The 15544-nt window shown below is 44.6% G+C and overlaps 1 protein-coding gene across 1 annotated transcript; it reads right to left on the reverse strand.

Annotated features, from left to right (window-relative positions):
* Positions 1-533: 533 nt before the first annotated feature.
* LOC130177555 (insulin-like growth factor-binding protein 5) lies at positions 534-15227 on the reverse strand. Its single transcript, XM_056389406.1, has 4 exons — positions 14503-15227; positions 5214-5428; positions 4883-5002; positions 534-4006 (listed from the first exon to the last, which is right to left on the reverse strand). The coding sequence occupies exons 1-4, from the start codon at positions 14834-14836 to the stop codon at positions 3872-3874; spliced, it is 804 nt and encodes a 267-aa protein (XP_056245381.1). The 5' UTR covers positions 14837-15227; the 3' UTR covers positions 534-3871.
* Positions 15228-15544: the final 317 nt, after the last annotated feature.

A 15544-nucleotide genomic window follows, 5' to 3' on the forward strand; every position in this document is an offset into this window, starting at 1 on the left:
TTCTGTCCACACCTTGTGTCTGTGTATGCACTTGTGTTTAGCTGCATGTCAATGGGTGTGTCTCAGGGGAGTCCATTCTGCCTTGAAGTGGTGATAAATGTAGGTTTTCCATAACATGTTGAAGCTTCCTCCAGGCTACAAATCTCTTCTTCCCAGTCAGAGCTGGTTCCACTAGATGTCCCCCCCCTCCCTCTTGAAGTTCAAACTCATGTTAAATGACTTCCTTGTTCCTGTGCAATCTTTTTGACTATGGTGTTGAAAACCAGGTGACTTGCCCTCGGGCGAAGCTTTATAAAGTCACATCCTGCATTCTGCATGAGATCCTGTGGGCTTCCCTGGGACTCTCAGACTTATGTCTAAGAGGTTTATCAGCTCGTGCCTTGGAGATTAGTCGGTGTTTACTATCAGGATGATTCCACTTCAAACTGCACATTTCAAGCCAATTTAGCGGCCACTTACTCCTCTTAAAAAAAAACAAAACAAAACAAAAAAACCCCCACAAAACAGTAGAAATGAAAACCTCACCAGGATGCTTAAATGAATACATAACTTTATTTAAATAAATGCTTTGTCATAACAAAAAAAAAGACAAAGGTTAAAAGAGTACATAAATTACAAGTTGAATAAATATTACACAGTGATATTCACTTTAATAATTTGAGATTTTTTTTCTTTTTTTCTTTTTATTTTTTATTTGTCTTATGTAGTTCCAAATACTGACCATTTTATTTCCCACTATCCTCCTGCCACCGATGGGTCTATTTCACAAGCCAGTGAACACCAAATTATAAAAACCAATTGTGTTGTCTCATTACAACCAAAAAGTGTTATGTATTCAGAAAAAAGCTGTACTGTAATTACTGTACTACTGAAGTATGACATGTGAATATGGATTTTAAACCAAGCAGGAGAGGAGAAACCTGAGGGAGTCACTACTCGCAACCAGGTGCGAGAGACAGGAAGCTGCTGATGCAAGAAAGAGGAGACCTTTTTTTTTTTCTCCTGAACCTCAACCTGGAACATTTCAGTTTTCAAACCCTTGATTGATCCAGACATTAAAGGGTCCCAGATATCAGACATTTCAGAGAGTATTTCAGATTCTAATACTCCTTCACACTCCTGGTTGCAGTACTGCATTCCCCAGATTTCAATGACTCTGAGTCCTGATAACTGTCTTGCTAACTGTATCTAATGTCATGCAGTTGGTGGCCCCGTATTGGGGGAAGTGGCTAGGCCCTGATTATGACCACTGCCCATGGCGCTCGCTCTTCCTCTTCCCTCTCTCCTCTGTCTCTTTCCCCCTCTCTCTGTGCAGTAGGCCATGAGAACATCTCTAGCTGTGTGTCACGTTTCAAGCTATTTTTTTTTTTTCCCTAAAAGATGTTTCTGTATCGGAGGTCCCAGGCATGGGCTGCACAGCCCCTGTCGACAAATATTACCTCAAAGCACCACCTTTACAAGGTAAGCACAAGATAACACAACATTTAGCTTTTGTGGCTGTTTTTTTTTTTTTTTTTTATTTATTATTTGTTCCACTAACTTCATGATACCACATCTTAGGACGTCGTTGTGTGTCAATATCAATAGTGAGTAACTGAAATAAGTGCAAGCTGCTTTTTTTTTTTTTTCGAAAGTGGTAGTTGGGATTTGGTGTTGGAAGAGGGGCTTAGGAGCCTTGATAATATATTCACAACCCGGAAACCATTTAGGATGCACATATCATTTCCCTTTTGTTGCAGCAAAGGAAATGGTTGATTTACCTCCAAGCATCCTTTGGCTTCCCCTCTCTGGCAATCATATACATTGGCATTCACATGAAAAAAAAGCAAGAATCCTAGCTTATCGGTTGTCAGAGAAAGAGGGAGGTCGAACCAACTGCGGGTACACAGCGTCATTCTTGTCCAGAATATGCCCCGAGGTACAGGCAGATTGCAAATGTGTTCGCTGACACCATTTACAGGACCTACCACATTCACTGTTCTTCTCTTGATCAAAACTAAACCTAGACCTATTTGTTGTATCAAGTATCAGCCCTGGGGGGAAGTGGGGTGGGGGGGGGGGGGGGGGTGGGGGGCAGTGTGAGAAAGCAAATTGCCCTGTATGATATCCATGTCACTTTCACGTCACTATTTAATGTATTTGCATGTAGGAAGGCACTGTGACTTGCACACAGAGAGAGAACAACTCTACTTAAATGACCCTGTTATAACCTGTAGCATTTTTATTTTCATCATGCTCCCCTTAGATGTAGGTAGATAACCTTTGCATGGGGGCATGTGCGCAGAAGGGCTGCAGGGGGTTAGCTTCTTTGACTGCCCAGTAAGTCGAATGACTCAGGGTCAGGCTACAAGGACCTATGCAAATTCTTTACAGGCTAAAAATCTTTTTTTTTCCAAGCACAATTACATTGTTGTCATACTTTTTGTCTCTACAGGAAAAACAACATTCAATAACTATATTTAAAAGTAATGTAATACACCATGGTTACACTGTAGTAGCAGTACTGAGGGGAAACCACTTGATAAAGGAACATGGCTCAAAAGTGGGTGGTCTTTTTACTTCACTGAAGGCAAAGAACAACAGCACAAACAAAACCATACAAAACTACACTTCACACAACTGAATCAGAGAAGCGACCGGCCTTGACTGGCAAGTTCGGTTTACGCGCCGAACGCGTCGTCGAAAAGGTCGAAGTCAAACTCGAGTCCCGTCACAGAAACGGGAGAATCTTTATTTCACCAGTAGAGTCAGCGCTCTCTCTAAGCTTTGTGTCGCCCTGCATGGCATTGTCTGTTCAAAATAGGCACAGTTGGCATATCAGGCTAGCTACATTGTCGAAGAGCCACTTAACGTAGGTTCATCTGTGACGATCTGCTCGCTCTTTTGTTTTACGAATGCTCCGTGTCTGTCCCGAGACGTGCTTTACAATAAAGAGAAGGCCAGCCCCAAGACCACTTCAAGCGCTAGCAATACTTGTGACAAAAAAAACAAAACAAAAACCAAAAAAAAACAAAAAGGAAAGAAATTAGAACATTCTTTTTTTGTTTTTTGTAATAGGCTCACTCCATCATACACCAACATAGGCTGATACATACCACGCACTCGCACTGTATACATACATACGCACATTCATGCATGCATCGCTTTGTGAAGTTACACATATCTAAGCAGGTTCCCCTATTCATAAGTGCTCTGACAGAACCACATACCCAGATAGAGTCAACTGTTAAAGCATATCTCTATCACTTGTTGCTTTTCTTTCTTTCTTTTTGGAAAAACATACAAAAAAAACAAACCAACAAAAATACTCAACAGCCAATCATCAGTTCCACAGTAGCATCATGTTCCACAGCCTAAAAACGGATCTGTTTTCAATCAATGTGCCTGATGCTTTTTTTTTTTTTTTTCTTCAAAATGATTTTGTGTTAATGTTACATCATACAAAGTGTTGTATTGAAACCCCCAGCTTCTATAAAAATATATCCATTGTGTGCATATATTTTCATGGATCTGCAATCAGGGGACCCGGCTCATACGAGGGGTCCCATGAGCAATAAGTCAAGGGCTCTATTTAAATCTTCCGGGACTTTTCCCCCTCATTCGACGACGAGTGCTTGGTCAACAACAGAAAAGAAAAGAAAAAAAAATTACAGGTGTCTTTTGTTCAGCCTGTTCTTTCGTTTGGATTTTTTTTTTCTTCCTTTTTTGTTCAATTTGAAAAAACAAAACAAAAAAAACAAAACAAAAATCTTGAAGTGAACAGAGGGCGGAGCATACAGGTGTGATTCAGAGAGGAGGCGTGGGCCCTGGGTCACGTGGTGGTTAGGGGGTGGGGGTTGGTGGTAGGGGTTCGAGGGTGGTCTTCCCCTTTTCACTCATTGTTGTTGCCACTCTCCAGGTCTTTACACTGAATGTCCCCTCCGCTGTAGTCTGTGCCGGGGAGCTGGACGCCATACTTGTCCACGCACCAGCAGATGCCTCGTTTGCGGCCGCGAGATGGTTTACACTGTGGACCAGAAGAAAGGTAGACGGGTTATAAAAAAAGGTGAGGGTGAGGGCCTGTTCACCACAGAAAGTCACACCATGAAGTCCTTTGCGAAATAGACTAGTAGCCTTGAAACGTAGTGACTACTGGAAGGGCTAGTCTGTGAACTTGTAAGGTTATTTTTTCACCTGTTAGCTTGGTTGCCAACAGATTCTTGAGGATTTACTTAATCGCAGCGAGTGAATCCACTAATTCCATTGATATTAACTGATTTTACTGAAAATATTTTGCTGTTTTAAAGACCTTAAAGGCCTTAAAAGTACAGTGCATGCAATGTACTTTGGAAGGCTCTCTGACATTAAAGCTCCATATTTTCCTCTTGTGTTTTATTTGAAGTGTTGATCCATCCAAGAAGATATATTTGTGGTTTTAAGAACTAAAAACCATATCAATGTAGTTTTACATCTCCTCTCTCGGGCTTCTCTCTGGAGCTCTAGTATCAACAGGTCAGTGAGCCAATCAGAAGAGAGGAGGCTCTGAGCCTATCTTCTGACTGGCTGACTGTTTTCTGAGTGATCTAATAAAAATATAGCAGATTTCAGGTAAACACTCAGAGAAACCAAAGGTTGGATGATGGGTTCAGGTGGGCGGGGAGTGGTGACTGCTTTGTTGTGACATCACAAAGTTACAGAAGTCCTGACGGCTGGTTTTAAGGCTCAGTTTCTGAATACAGGCTGTGTGTATTTCTCTGTGGACTGAGGCTTTGATACTTTCACAGTATTAATATAGAACCTAGACCTGCTTTATAATCAAACAACACATGAACATCTACTTTTATACAATATAGGACCTTTAATGCAAAATTGAAGTGCAAAGACCTTTCAGAGGCAAACTCACCTGCTTGCGCTTGAAGAATCCTTTTCTGTCGCAGTTGGGGAGGTACAAAGATAGAGCCATTACACGAGAAGTGTCCTTCATCCCCTGAATGATCCCATCCAGTTTTCTTCTGCATGGACCCTTTGGAGTGAGGCAGCACAGGGTTACAATCAAGCAGCACAGTCATTGGAGGCCATTCTCCAATTACACCAGTTAAACATGTATTAAGATGTAACTATGTAGGAAGTGGTTACAAGGGAGCAGCTGTCTGTCGCAGTGTCAGAAATGTCCCGACTCTAACCACGTTGCCTTTAAAACATGATACAGGATCAAACTAACACTGAATACTTACAAATTCAGGCTCATGCTTGTCGATGGGCAGGGGGGAGTAGTCCATGGGGGAGCCCATGGAGCGCTGCTTGCCCAGCTTCCTCTTTTGCTCCTTGCGCAGCGCATGGACTTTTTTACTGTTCACAATGTCTTTAGGAAGGAGCGGCACTTTGGCTGGCTGCAGCTCCTCTGTAATCTCTGTGGTCATGGTGTCCTCGTGTTCTCGAGACTCACGATCTGCAATCAATGGAAGACGGGTCAGTTAATGTCACATTTTTAAACCTGTAACAAAGATGAAGCCGTGGATTAATGTACTGTCGTGTATGGCTGGCCGGTCTATGTGATGTCATGGGATTGTATTTAAACAGCACCCCACCTTCAGAGACATGTCGTGTGTCATGTCTACATATTTTCAGTTCATTTGACATCATTCTGGTTTGGGTTTGTTGGAATGTTAGGGAGTAATGAGTCAACAGAGAAATGATGTTGCATGAAATGACACAGTGATAACAGAACAGAATGACTTAAGGAAGCTGGCATGTCATTCATATGCCATTTGCTAAAACCAGGCTGGGTGTGTTGAACTTGCACGCTGCTCAAAATGAAGAGAAATGTAAATGAATAAAGCCAACATCGGTATTTTATCACCATAGAAGTTGTTACGGTCAACATGTTAGCAAAATATTGTGTCTTTACACATCCAGCAGTCATTAGCATTTCTTTAGAGTTCTGTTATGTAATTTACTGTAAGTCAAATGTTCACTATCTTTCTAGCTCTGTAGCTGCTCCATCAACTGGCTCTCAATGATCCCTTATCTTCAGTAGCTAGTTTCTTCTCCTGTGTGACCCTCGGTTCTGGTGTAGTCAACAACATGCTGTATTTATCAGAGCATTAGCTGGAAACAACACTTAAGAAAGATTTGTGACTCAAGCAAAACAATGAAGTCTGCAGGCTGTAAAACCAAAACAAGGAACTGAAAGACTCTTAAACGCTGCGCAGAGCTGAAAGGAACCGCAAAGTTTTTGAAAGTCCCACCGTTTTTTTATTACTCATAATCCCTTGATCCACTGTTAATATTGAAATACTGACTCGTTTAGTTTTAGAGAAATGCCATCATCTCAGCTCATAGCAAGTTGTTTCTTGTTGCACCACTTTTCAAATTACGTGTGTTTGTTTATTTCATCTCCAGGGTTATTTCATATGAAACTGGTCTTAAACTTTTATTTGAACCAGAATGTAGGATTCAGGAATGTAAAACATCTCCACAACATCTAAAACCAGTCATTATAGAGCCACAATCAAGCGTCAAGATGAACCAATAAAAATATCACTGGAAGAAAAAAGTCAAAAGGTGAAAATTTTATATCATTTTTGCAATGCTCACTATTATATGCTCATTTCCTCTCTGCATACAGTGAGATTCAGCAGCCTCCCACATAAATACAACACCAGGTGCTTTCCCGGGGTTTGTGCCACCAAATGTTGCTTAACATTTGTTTACAGAGGAGGGGAGGCTGGAGCTAAGATCAACAGCTGATGAACTCCTTCAGCTACAATACAACTGTAACTAAACTCACCCACCAACACTGTCCAACCCCCTACAGCCTCCACTTATAATTAGTTACTTATCACAGTTATTGAGAAGCGATGCTGACCTAAATCCGTGAGAACATGAAAGACACCAGATATTTGCCCACTAATCTACTCTCTTTGGCATATCAGTGAGACATAAACACAGACACACAGATACAGATCAGCTCATGTTTGTGAGCGTCCGGAGCTCTCCGACTTGGGAAAACTGCATCACACGTCGCACGGTCGCCCCGACACTGTGCCTGGAAAATCTGCTAACACATTATCTGGGCTGCGAAACTGCAACAGGGACTGAGACCTCTGAGTGTAGTAACTTTATGGCGACGTGTCCCACATTAAGCTGATTCAAATGTCAAGCTGAGGAAAATCCAGTTGCTCTGTGGACTCGTATAAATGCTTGTACATTTCTGTCACATTTTATGCAGTTACTTAAGACGTGATTTCAGCTCCCCCAGGGGGCACTATAGTGTCAGAGATCTGAAAGTCCCTGTTGATAGGATATTCACAGGTTGAGGTCCTTTATCCTTAACCTTGCCCCCAACCCCCCTCTCCTATCTTTGGGGGCTCAGCCTCTTAAGCCTGAACCCCCAGCCAGAGGTTCTCTGAGGCCACAGAAAGAAGCCACTCTGCCCCCCCACCCCCCACCTTGGCTTAGCTGTACCATAAGTACAGAGTTATTGTGGGGACTTTGCCAGGCCCCAACTGGCTGAAGCAATGGTGCCAGTGGATGACCCTGGTTATATTTATCTGACAAGGAAACCCGCCGTGGTGCACAGGGCCAGACGCACTGAACCAGAGAGGAATGTTGGCTGCGGACTATAGGCCAACTGCTGCTGAAAGACAAATCAACCTCCATACTCGTGTGCTTGTATAGAGAATACGTCGGAAAATGTGATTTAACAAGTTGCCGTAACTCTGCTGACTGGGCCCGTTAGCGCACAGCCACTGTGGAGAAAAGGCACTGAGACGTAACAAGGACAACGAGCTCCGAGAAACTGATGTTCAAAGAACCTGACACAGCATGAGCGTCTGGAGTTTCTGGAAGGGGAGGAGGGAGATGGGAGGGGTGGGGGGGGGGTGATTACCAGAATTGGGTCTTTGGCTTCTGTGCTGCACTGCCATCTCTTTGAAATTAATCTCACAACTCATGACTTGGCAGGCCTTGGTTTGTGTTTAGATATGTCCTTGTGTCTCCCCATTCAGACTACGAGGCTATTACTTGCTATAAATAAATACGTCAAACAAGCATTCCTATGTACACCATGCATGCGACCACTGTGGAAAAACTCTTTATTTCTGCTGTACAGCCCAATAATTTCTCAGGGCACTTGATTAAAATGCCACATATTTGGCAGTGAAATATGCCGTAGAAAAAAAAAAAAAACAAACAAAAAAAACATGCATTTTTAACATGCATTCTTGTTTCATACCTCATTTGGGCATATAAATGGCCAGACTAAGAAAGGTCTGAGCCATGGCACGTCAATTACGCCCACCTCACACGAGTCAGTCACTTTGAGAAGAAGTGTCCTTAGAAAACAATGTCAGAAATGTGGGCTTTTAAAAATTCATATAGCTTTTGTAAAAGACAATGGTGTCTGACTTCTTTTCTCCTCCACTTGAAAAAAAAAAAAAAATCACTAAATTCATCTCTTCTGAAGTGGGCTCTTCAGTGCAGCCACAAAAACTCAGTTTTTCCATGCTCAGGGTACCCGGCTTGTAAAGGAGGCTTAGAGGGGTCTGTGTTTAACTCCTGAAACTCAGCCAAGATGCTGGACCGGAGCCAAGTGAGCCAAGTCATGTGCGGCTCTTCCATTCAGCTGAGCCCAAAGCTGTGCTGCTACCCCCCCCCCCCCCCCCCCCCCCCCGCTCCAGCTAAAGATTTCATTAGGACGAGAGGAGCGGAGAAGCCAAAGGAGGTGCACCTGATACTTCTCTGTTTAAAAATTAACATCTGCACACAATTATGCTTCATGAATATCCCAAGTTTCTTACAGGCTGCAGTCCAAGCATGAAAGATAAGCTACCCCTTCTTTGGATTTTTCTCTCCACCTGATCTTTAAGACTATAATAATACCGTTTAGATAAAAAAAAAAACAAAGACTGGACAATAGATTCTCCCACCTTTCATTGAATTTCCCAGCATTACACCACGTTTGTTTCATCCTGCCTTTGATTAAGTCAGTCTCTGTGCAGCATCTGAAATTACATCTTTACAAGAAGTAAGAGAGTGGTGAATAGCGGTGCTGTTTAATCTCAACAGGGGGTATGACAAGATAATTGTGGGGATAAAATGAGCCTGAGGGCCCTGTGTCATATAAAGCACAACGTTAGTAAACTATCCCTCAGCCTCAGACGGCCTCAGCTACTTAATATTTGAAAGAAGGCCATGGCCTGATAACCCTGTAGTTTCTAGAGCAGAAAGGGAGGTGTGAACTACCCAGTGGAGTTGTGTAAGTCCTTGAGGGTATGTGTGTGTGTGTGTGTGTGTGTGCAGTGCAACAAAACTTGACGGTCCGGATGACCAAGAGAAATGGGTCAGACAGGCTTTTTCAAAACTGTAGCAAAGTTACCACCGCTAGAAAGAATTTGCAGATGAGGTGACAAAGTTAGTATCGTGGGAGCGAAGCACGATTCGACTAAAATAAAAGTCTGGTTGGCAGGTAGGACCTTCATAAGGTGATAGCGGTTTTGATCCAAAAAGCCAGTGAGTTACATCCTCTGCACGACTTGACAGAAGCGCACAAACTTTTATCAAACGGTCTGTCCGTGATTGCACATTTGTTTGACCACAGGAGTAAGGGAATTATGTTTTGAGCCTTATGTCCTGTTGTTTCACAGGAATTTCTGTTGTGCACGCACTCAATCAGCCACTGAATATGCAGGAAATAACTCTTCCCATGGTATTGTGCACACAGAATATGTTCATTGCAATCAAAAAGTTTCCTGCTTTTCTGAATGTAGGGTATAAATAGCAACAAGAACAATTCAAGGATTATAAATCACAAAACAGGGACTTATGAGAGGATGCACAATCCTTCCAAGTGGGAAATGCTCCTATAGGTAAGCAAACTTTCTGACCTGTTTACAGCTCCCACAGTGTAAATAAACGCTCGGTCCGCGTCGCAAGCGGACATGTGAAAAGCACATTATCAGAGCGAGGCGCACGGCGCTTCTGCCGTACATTCCTAATTTTGGTCTGAGGTCTCTTCCCACATCTGAGTTTGGGTTTGCAACAAGCCGCACGGACGGACGCAACCTCTTTTTTTGGGTCACGGTCGCCACAACACAATTGCTGGGTGTGACGATGTTCTGACTCCCCAGCGGCAGAGGCAGCTATTTTGGCGAGAGCGGAGCGGCACTGTACAAGGCAGCATAGAAAGAAACATCACAGTGGGTGTAAAAGTAGATTCATTTGCGTTCGACACGTTGTTTTGTGGGATCGGACAGAGTGATGGTGTTATTTTTTTTTATCTTGAAAAGTGCTTCTAGGTGATCAAAACAATACCAACAATTTCAATAATCATGACGCATTTAGGAGGAGGCGCTATTCAATGCAAAGGATGAGCTTACTAGCTGGGACTGGCTACAACAAAAGGTTTCAGAGGAGTCACCGGAGCCTCCATTGTTTTTCAACTCCTCAGAAACTTAAGAGGACTGTTTTTTTTTTTCTTTCTTTCTTTCTTGTCCTGCCAGCGACTGGACTTTTCAGAAACTCCGTCCGACTCAGCGGAGACAGAGCGATGATTCTGGTCCTTCCTCGCACCATGCTGGCGTGCGACCAGGTGTCAGTGGGTGAGATCACAGCGGACAGGTCACGTCTAAACACGTGACATCATTCTAAAGCCCAGCATGTGGCCGTCCCTGCCTATTTTGAATCGCATGCCTGCAGCGCGGGGAGGACGACAGTGAGTGTTGATTTCTTTCACAGCTGCTGCCGCCACCAGCAGCAGGATAGGTGTCAGTGACCAATAAGCAGCACGAATATCTCTCTAAAGTTTTACAGGGGGAAATCAGACAAGTGTGCCAAAGAGGTTAGTGGCTTGCCAGTGATAGGTCCAAAGACGTAGACTTAAAAAAAAAAAAAAAAAAAAAACAGACAAAACCAGCTCTACATCAACAGTCTCAGTGTCATATCTACGAAACAGCTTCTCTACCTGTTTCCTGGCATCACATTTTCCATGAATTACATGTTTTTTTTTTTTGTTTGTTTTTTTTTGTTTTTTTTGTACTTGAAGTCCTCCTGTGATATCGTGACAAAATGACCTTTCCAATAATTCTCCCTAGCACCTGCAACAGATCAGTTGCAGCATGCTAAGCTTTCACTGCGCTGTCTCAGATGTTCAAGGTGAGACGGATGGAAAGCCACATGCAGTCTTTCCTTTCACATGAGCCCATCATGAAGCTGTCAGGCAGCTGGGACCACACGTGACCAGAGCTATATCCAATGTGGCATGTCTGTATGAGCACGCAACGTCCACAGCAGATGGACTAATGACAACCAGCCACCGTGCTCTCTCTTAAGTGTGTATACCGTATGGTCAGAGAGAGGAAGAAGAAGAAGAAGAGGAATCAGCGTTTTTTTTTGTTTTTTTTTTACCGCACGCTTCAGTTCCTCAGCTACGACCCAATAACCAGCTGTGTCAGTGATGATGTGGACATGGGAAAAGCAGATGGTGATTCTCAGAATTGAAGTGCTTTCTAAAAGTATGTGATGACAAGTGATTTTGTACGCCGCTTAGAAACGTGAAGGTAACACTGTTAGCGCACGTACATACATACATACACGAAGTTCTCTGGCAAACATTAAGCATGAGTCCGCCCGCAGTTGCTTGACTGTAAATATTGATGACAAATACATGTGACATGAGGAAAACCCACTGAAATAACTCTCTGGCAACAGGTTAGAGCTGCATCTGAAGAGCCAAGACAAATGTAAAGCATTACAGGAGCAGGTTTCCTGTTGCTATGCTAATAAGGGGCATAGCGTTTCTCGTCCGTGTCTGTGTGGAGTATTCTGGATTTGGAGCCACTCCCTAATCATCTTTTGTTTCTTGGCACAGAGCAATCTGTTCAAACATAAGGCCCCTTTCAGGAGCTTGAAGGACGAGGGGGCCTGCTGCCATGAAGTCATATCTGTTGGCAAGCTTTCCGGGATCTGATTCACTCATAGGGTGTGTGTGTGGGGGGGGGGGGGGGGGGTTTGACAAAAATCTGAGTGCGCCCCCCCACACACAGCACATATACCACCTCCTGTGCTTTACAATCCACGCAACTTCTGGGATCACAGTGCAAGCAAAACATGAATTAATGCGCTGCTGGGACTTGAACCCAGACGCAGAGAGTGATGGTCCAGGATTCTTTTTCTTACATGAGGGAGGGAGGATGGGGGGGGGGGGGGGGGGGGGGTGCTGTAGGATAGCAAAGATTCCTCTCTCCCATTGTTTAGCTGCCCCAGTCAATATTTAGTAGGCTGCACCTCTCATGGCCTCCTGAGTGTGGCGGACACTTGAGCTCCTCCTCCTCCTCCTCCTCCTCCTCCTCCTCCTCCCTGTGTTTGCCTTGCTCAGCTGGTACAGCACACAGACAGCTGCAACCCCACACCACAGGAAACCAGAAGCTCACCTCAACAGTTCCCATCGGCGGAGCTGTTTGACAGAAGGCCCTTCAGAGGAAAGAGAGAGCCGGAGGCATTCTGCTGAATCACTGCGTTGTGACTGAGCGCCAATGCAATGAATGCAGCGCCAGAGGCAGGAAAAGATGCTCTGATTACCTCTGTGGGCCAACAAAGAAGTTAGGTTCCGTGTGTGTGTGTGTGTGTGTGCCTGTGTGTGTGTGTGTGTGTGTGTGTGTGTGCATGCAAAGCCAGAGTGAGACAAAACTGCCGGAGGTGTCATCACTCACAACAATGCACACCCAGACACCCACACAACCCCACCCAAGTACACGTGAAAGTAAACACACACACACACACTTGAAATACACACACACACACACTTGAAACACATACACAAACACACAGCCTACCTTTACATGGACTCAGCGATCAATGCTTTGCAAAACGTGGTTTCCTGTGTATTTTCAGACTCCACACCACATTCTGCTCTAATGTCATTAAGAGGCTGCAAACACCCTAATGATTCTGTCAACAGCCAAAATGAGCCCAGTGGTAGCCTATTTTATAGAATGAGGCATGTGGCCAAAACCTTTGTGGTTACCACCTACTTATCTAGTTGTTGACAAGCTGCTAAAACTCTGAGTGACAGTGGACCTCTCTGCTGCACCAAGAAATGTCTTTAATCATTCAAGGCTATTGGCTCTGGCTCTCTGTCTGTCAGACTGTCTGTCTCTCTGCCTCTCTTTCTGTCTCTTTTCTCTCTCTCTCTCTGCGTCTCTCTCTCACGCACAGGCTACAGATTTAGTGGTAATCCGACTCTAAACACCACCCTAGGGGTACAGCCCGAAGACCTAAATCTATCTGAATTCTGCTTCAACAAGAACCCAAAAGTTTGTGCACCTCATGTGGTCGCTCTGTTCCCCACGCGTTTCCCCTCCAGCCTGGATCGCTCTCCACATCTCGAGTGGTTAGGTGCGAGTGATATTGGGAATGAAAGACATGAGACTCGAGTGCGCTCCGGCGTGAGGATGGAAAATCGCGGCGTTTGACAGACACTTGTTAAAGTGCTGAATATTAAAGGCGGCAATTTGCAGAATAAGCTCCACTTTAGGGGTTTCCTCATTTTCCCTCTCAATATTCCTCACATAAATAAGCGCTGCTTTGGCTCACAGAACGCTTTTGATAAAGTTTTTGAACATTTGTTTTTGCCAAGATCAACAGCAGAGACGGAGAGAGTTCTTAAAGGAAATGCGTTTAGTAATTGAAATGTAAATATATATATATATATATATATATTAAAAAAAAAAAACATGGAGCTGCCTGGATCAGTGTCAGCCTCTCTTAGGTCTTGCTAAACCGCAGTTCGACAGACACTGTCCCGCTACACGCTCTGCTCAGCCCGGGATCACACCATGTGCGCTTTCCGCAGCGGAGCGTCGAGCCGCCCGCAGCAGATTATCCGGCACCGGGCACACAACCAGAGTTTTTTTTTTTTTTCTTCTTCCTTTTTGTTCACCCCGTGTTTTTTACTGTAAAGAGTCATTACGCGCAGCCTAACTCTACGGTGACAGTACAGCTGGATGCTGAGCCTGCGGCCATCAAGGTGCATTCGCTATGTCTCCACAAAGAGAGAGAAGAGCAGGAATAAGCTCCTGCAGCCAGTTTAATCAAGGCAGTGGATAAAAGTTAATCAGATGGCACCTCAAACCATCTGTCAAACAAACGGTCTGTCAGAGAGCACCGGTACCGGCTACTCCTGAGCCACAACAGCGGGTCTTCGGGTGAGGGAAGGGAACCACACAGGGTCCCTATGTGTGGGAGGAAAGGGAGGAAAATAAAGAAAAACCCAAAATATAACTGACCGAAAGCTGTTGGATCTGTCGTGAAAGATTCTCTGTTGTAGCCACTAGACATTGCAATACCACACGCACAACAGCACACAGTGGATTCCCGCATGGGACGAGATGTTATTAAACACAGATCCACAGAGGAGAGGGGAGACTGTCCTGCGCTACAGGAGACTTTTCAACAACTCTACTGATTTTAAAGGCTGGTTCCCGGCATGCATTCATTCAGCCAGCCAGCCGGTGCGGCTCTTACCTATGGGCGGGTGAGCAGGTTTGTATCCTTTCTCGTTGGTGCACACTCCCCTGCCGTGGAGAAGGGCGTGCAGGGGCTTCTCCTCCCCGCTCCTCGGCAGGCAGCGGAGGCCCTGGGTGCACGTCCCGGTGTAAACGCCGCACGCCTGCCCCTCAGACAGGGCGCACGTTAGGCAGCAGCCGCAGCCCGGCTCCTTGACCAGCTGGCAGCCGACCGGGACCGGAGGGCACATGGACAGCGCCTTCTGGTCACAAGGCTCGCACGGCACGTATGAGCCCAAGCACCCGGACAGCCCCAAGATAAATGTCACCAAGAGGCAAAAACTCAGAATCATTGTTGGTCTTCTCTTCAGTTATAGCATAAACCTCAAATGCGAAGAGGAGGGGAAAAAGTAGACTGGTCTAATGAACACAATGCCTCAGTCAGATAATCCGATTTTTACAGCTAAAGCCAAGAGTCTTTATCCAAGAGTGTTGCTATCTATTTAGAAAAAAAAAAACCAAAACATTAATTACAGGCTTGGAGCTGTGCACCGTGCAAAAAGAGTTCAAATGACAAGTTTCAAATATGTGTGCTATATTTTTCCCGAGGTACTGTCCTCTGCATGAGCAAAGCAATTCTTTGCACAAAATCTCAACTTCTCTCCCCCTTCAGCTTGGACTCCAATACTTTCTCCACCAGAGGTTTCCTGAGCAGACTGATCAACTTGAGAGCTGCCTTGCCTTTTTAAAAACAGCCGAGCCCAAACCCCTAACTATGAATACGCTAAACAGCAGGGAAGGGAGGCGCACTTGTTCCACGGCTTGGCAGGCGGCCAAACATTTTTTTTTTTCAGCAGCAGCAGCAGCAGCAGCAGCAGGACGAGGATCGCTCTTTCACCCTGAATGCTGAACTGATGCCGAGGTACAAGAGGCAAAACGCAAAAACCTCATCAAAACATTTCATCAGCAGGTTTTGACTGGCTGGAGGCTTGTAGCTGTAAATTTTCTTTCAAAGTGCAAAATATGTCATAATCAACAAGTCATCCACACTCATATTGAGC

This window comes from Seriola aureovittata, chromosome 11 (genome assembly GCF_021018895.1).
Source record: "Seriola aureovittata isolate HTS-2021-v1 ecotype China chromosome 11, ASM2101889v1, whole genome shotgun sequence".
NCBI lineage: Eukaryota > Metazoa > Chordata > Actinopteri > Carangiformes > Carangidae > Seriola > Seriola aureovittata.

Bases quoted from the DNA above. Each gene is read 5' to 3' on its own strand.
- LOC130177555 (XM_056389406.1), bottom strand. From the start codon at position 14,836: ATGATTCTGAGTTTTTGCCTCTTGGTGACATTTATCTTGGGGCTGTCC. The intron at 5,429-14,502 runs GTAAGAGCCGCA...CATTGATTGCAG, and splicing joins ACCTGCTCACCCGCCCATAG to ATCGTGAGTCTCGAGAACAC. The intron at 5,003-5,213 runs GTAAGTATTCAG...CTCACTCCAAAG, and splicing joins ACAAGCATGAGCCTGAATTT to GGTCCATGCAGAAGAAAACT.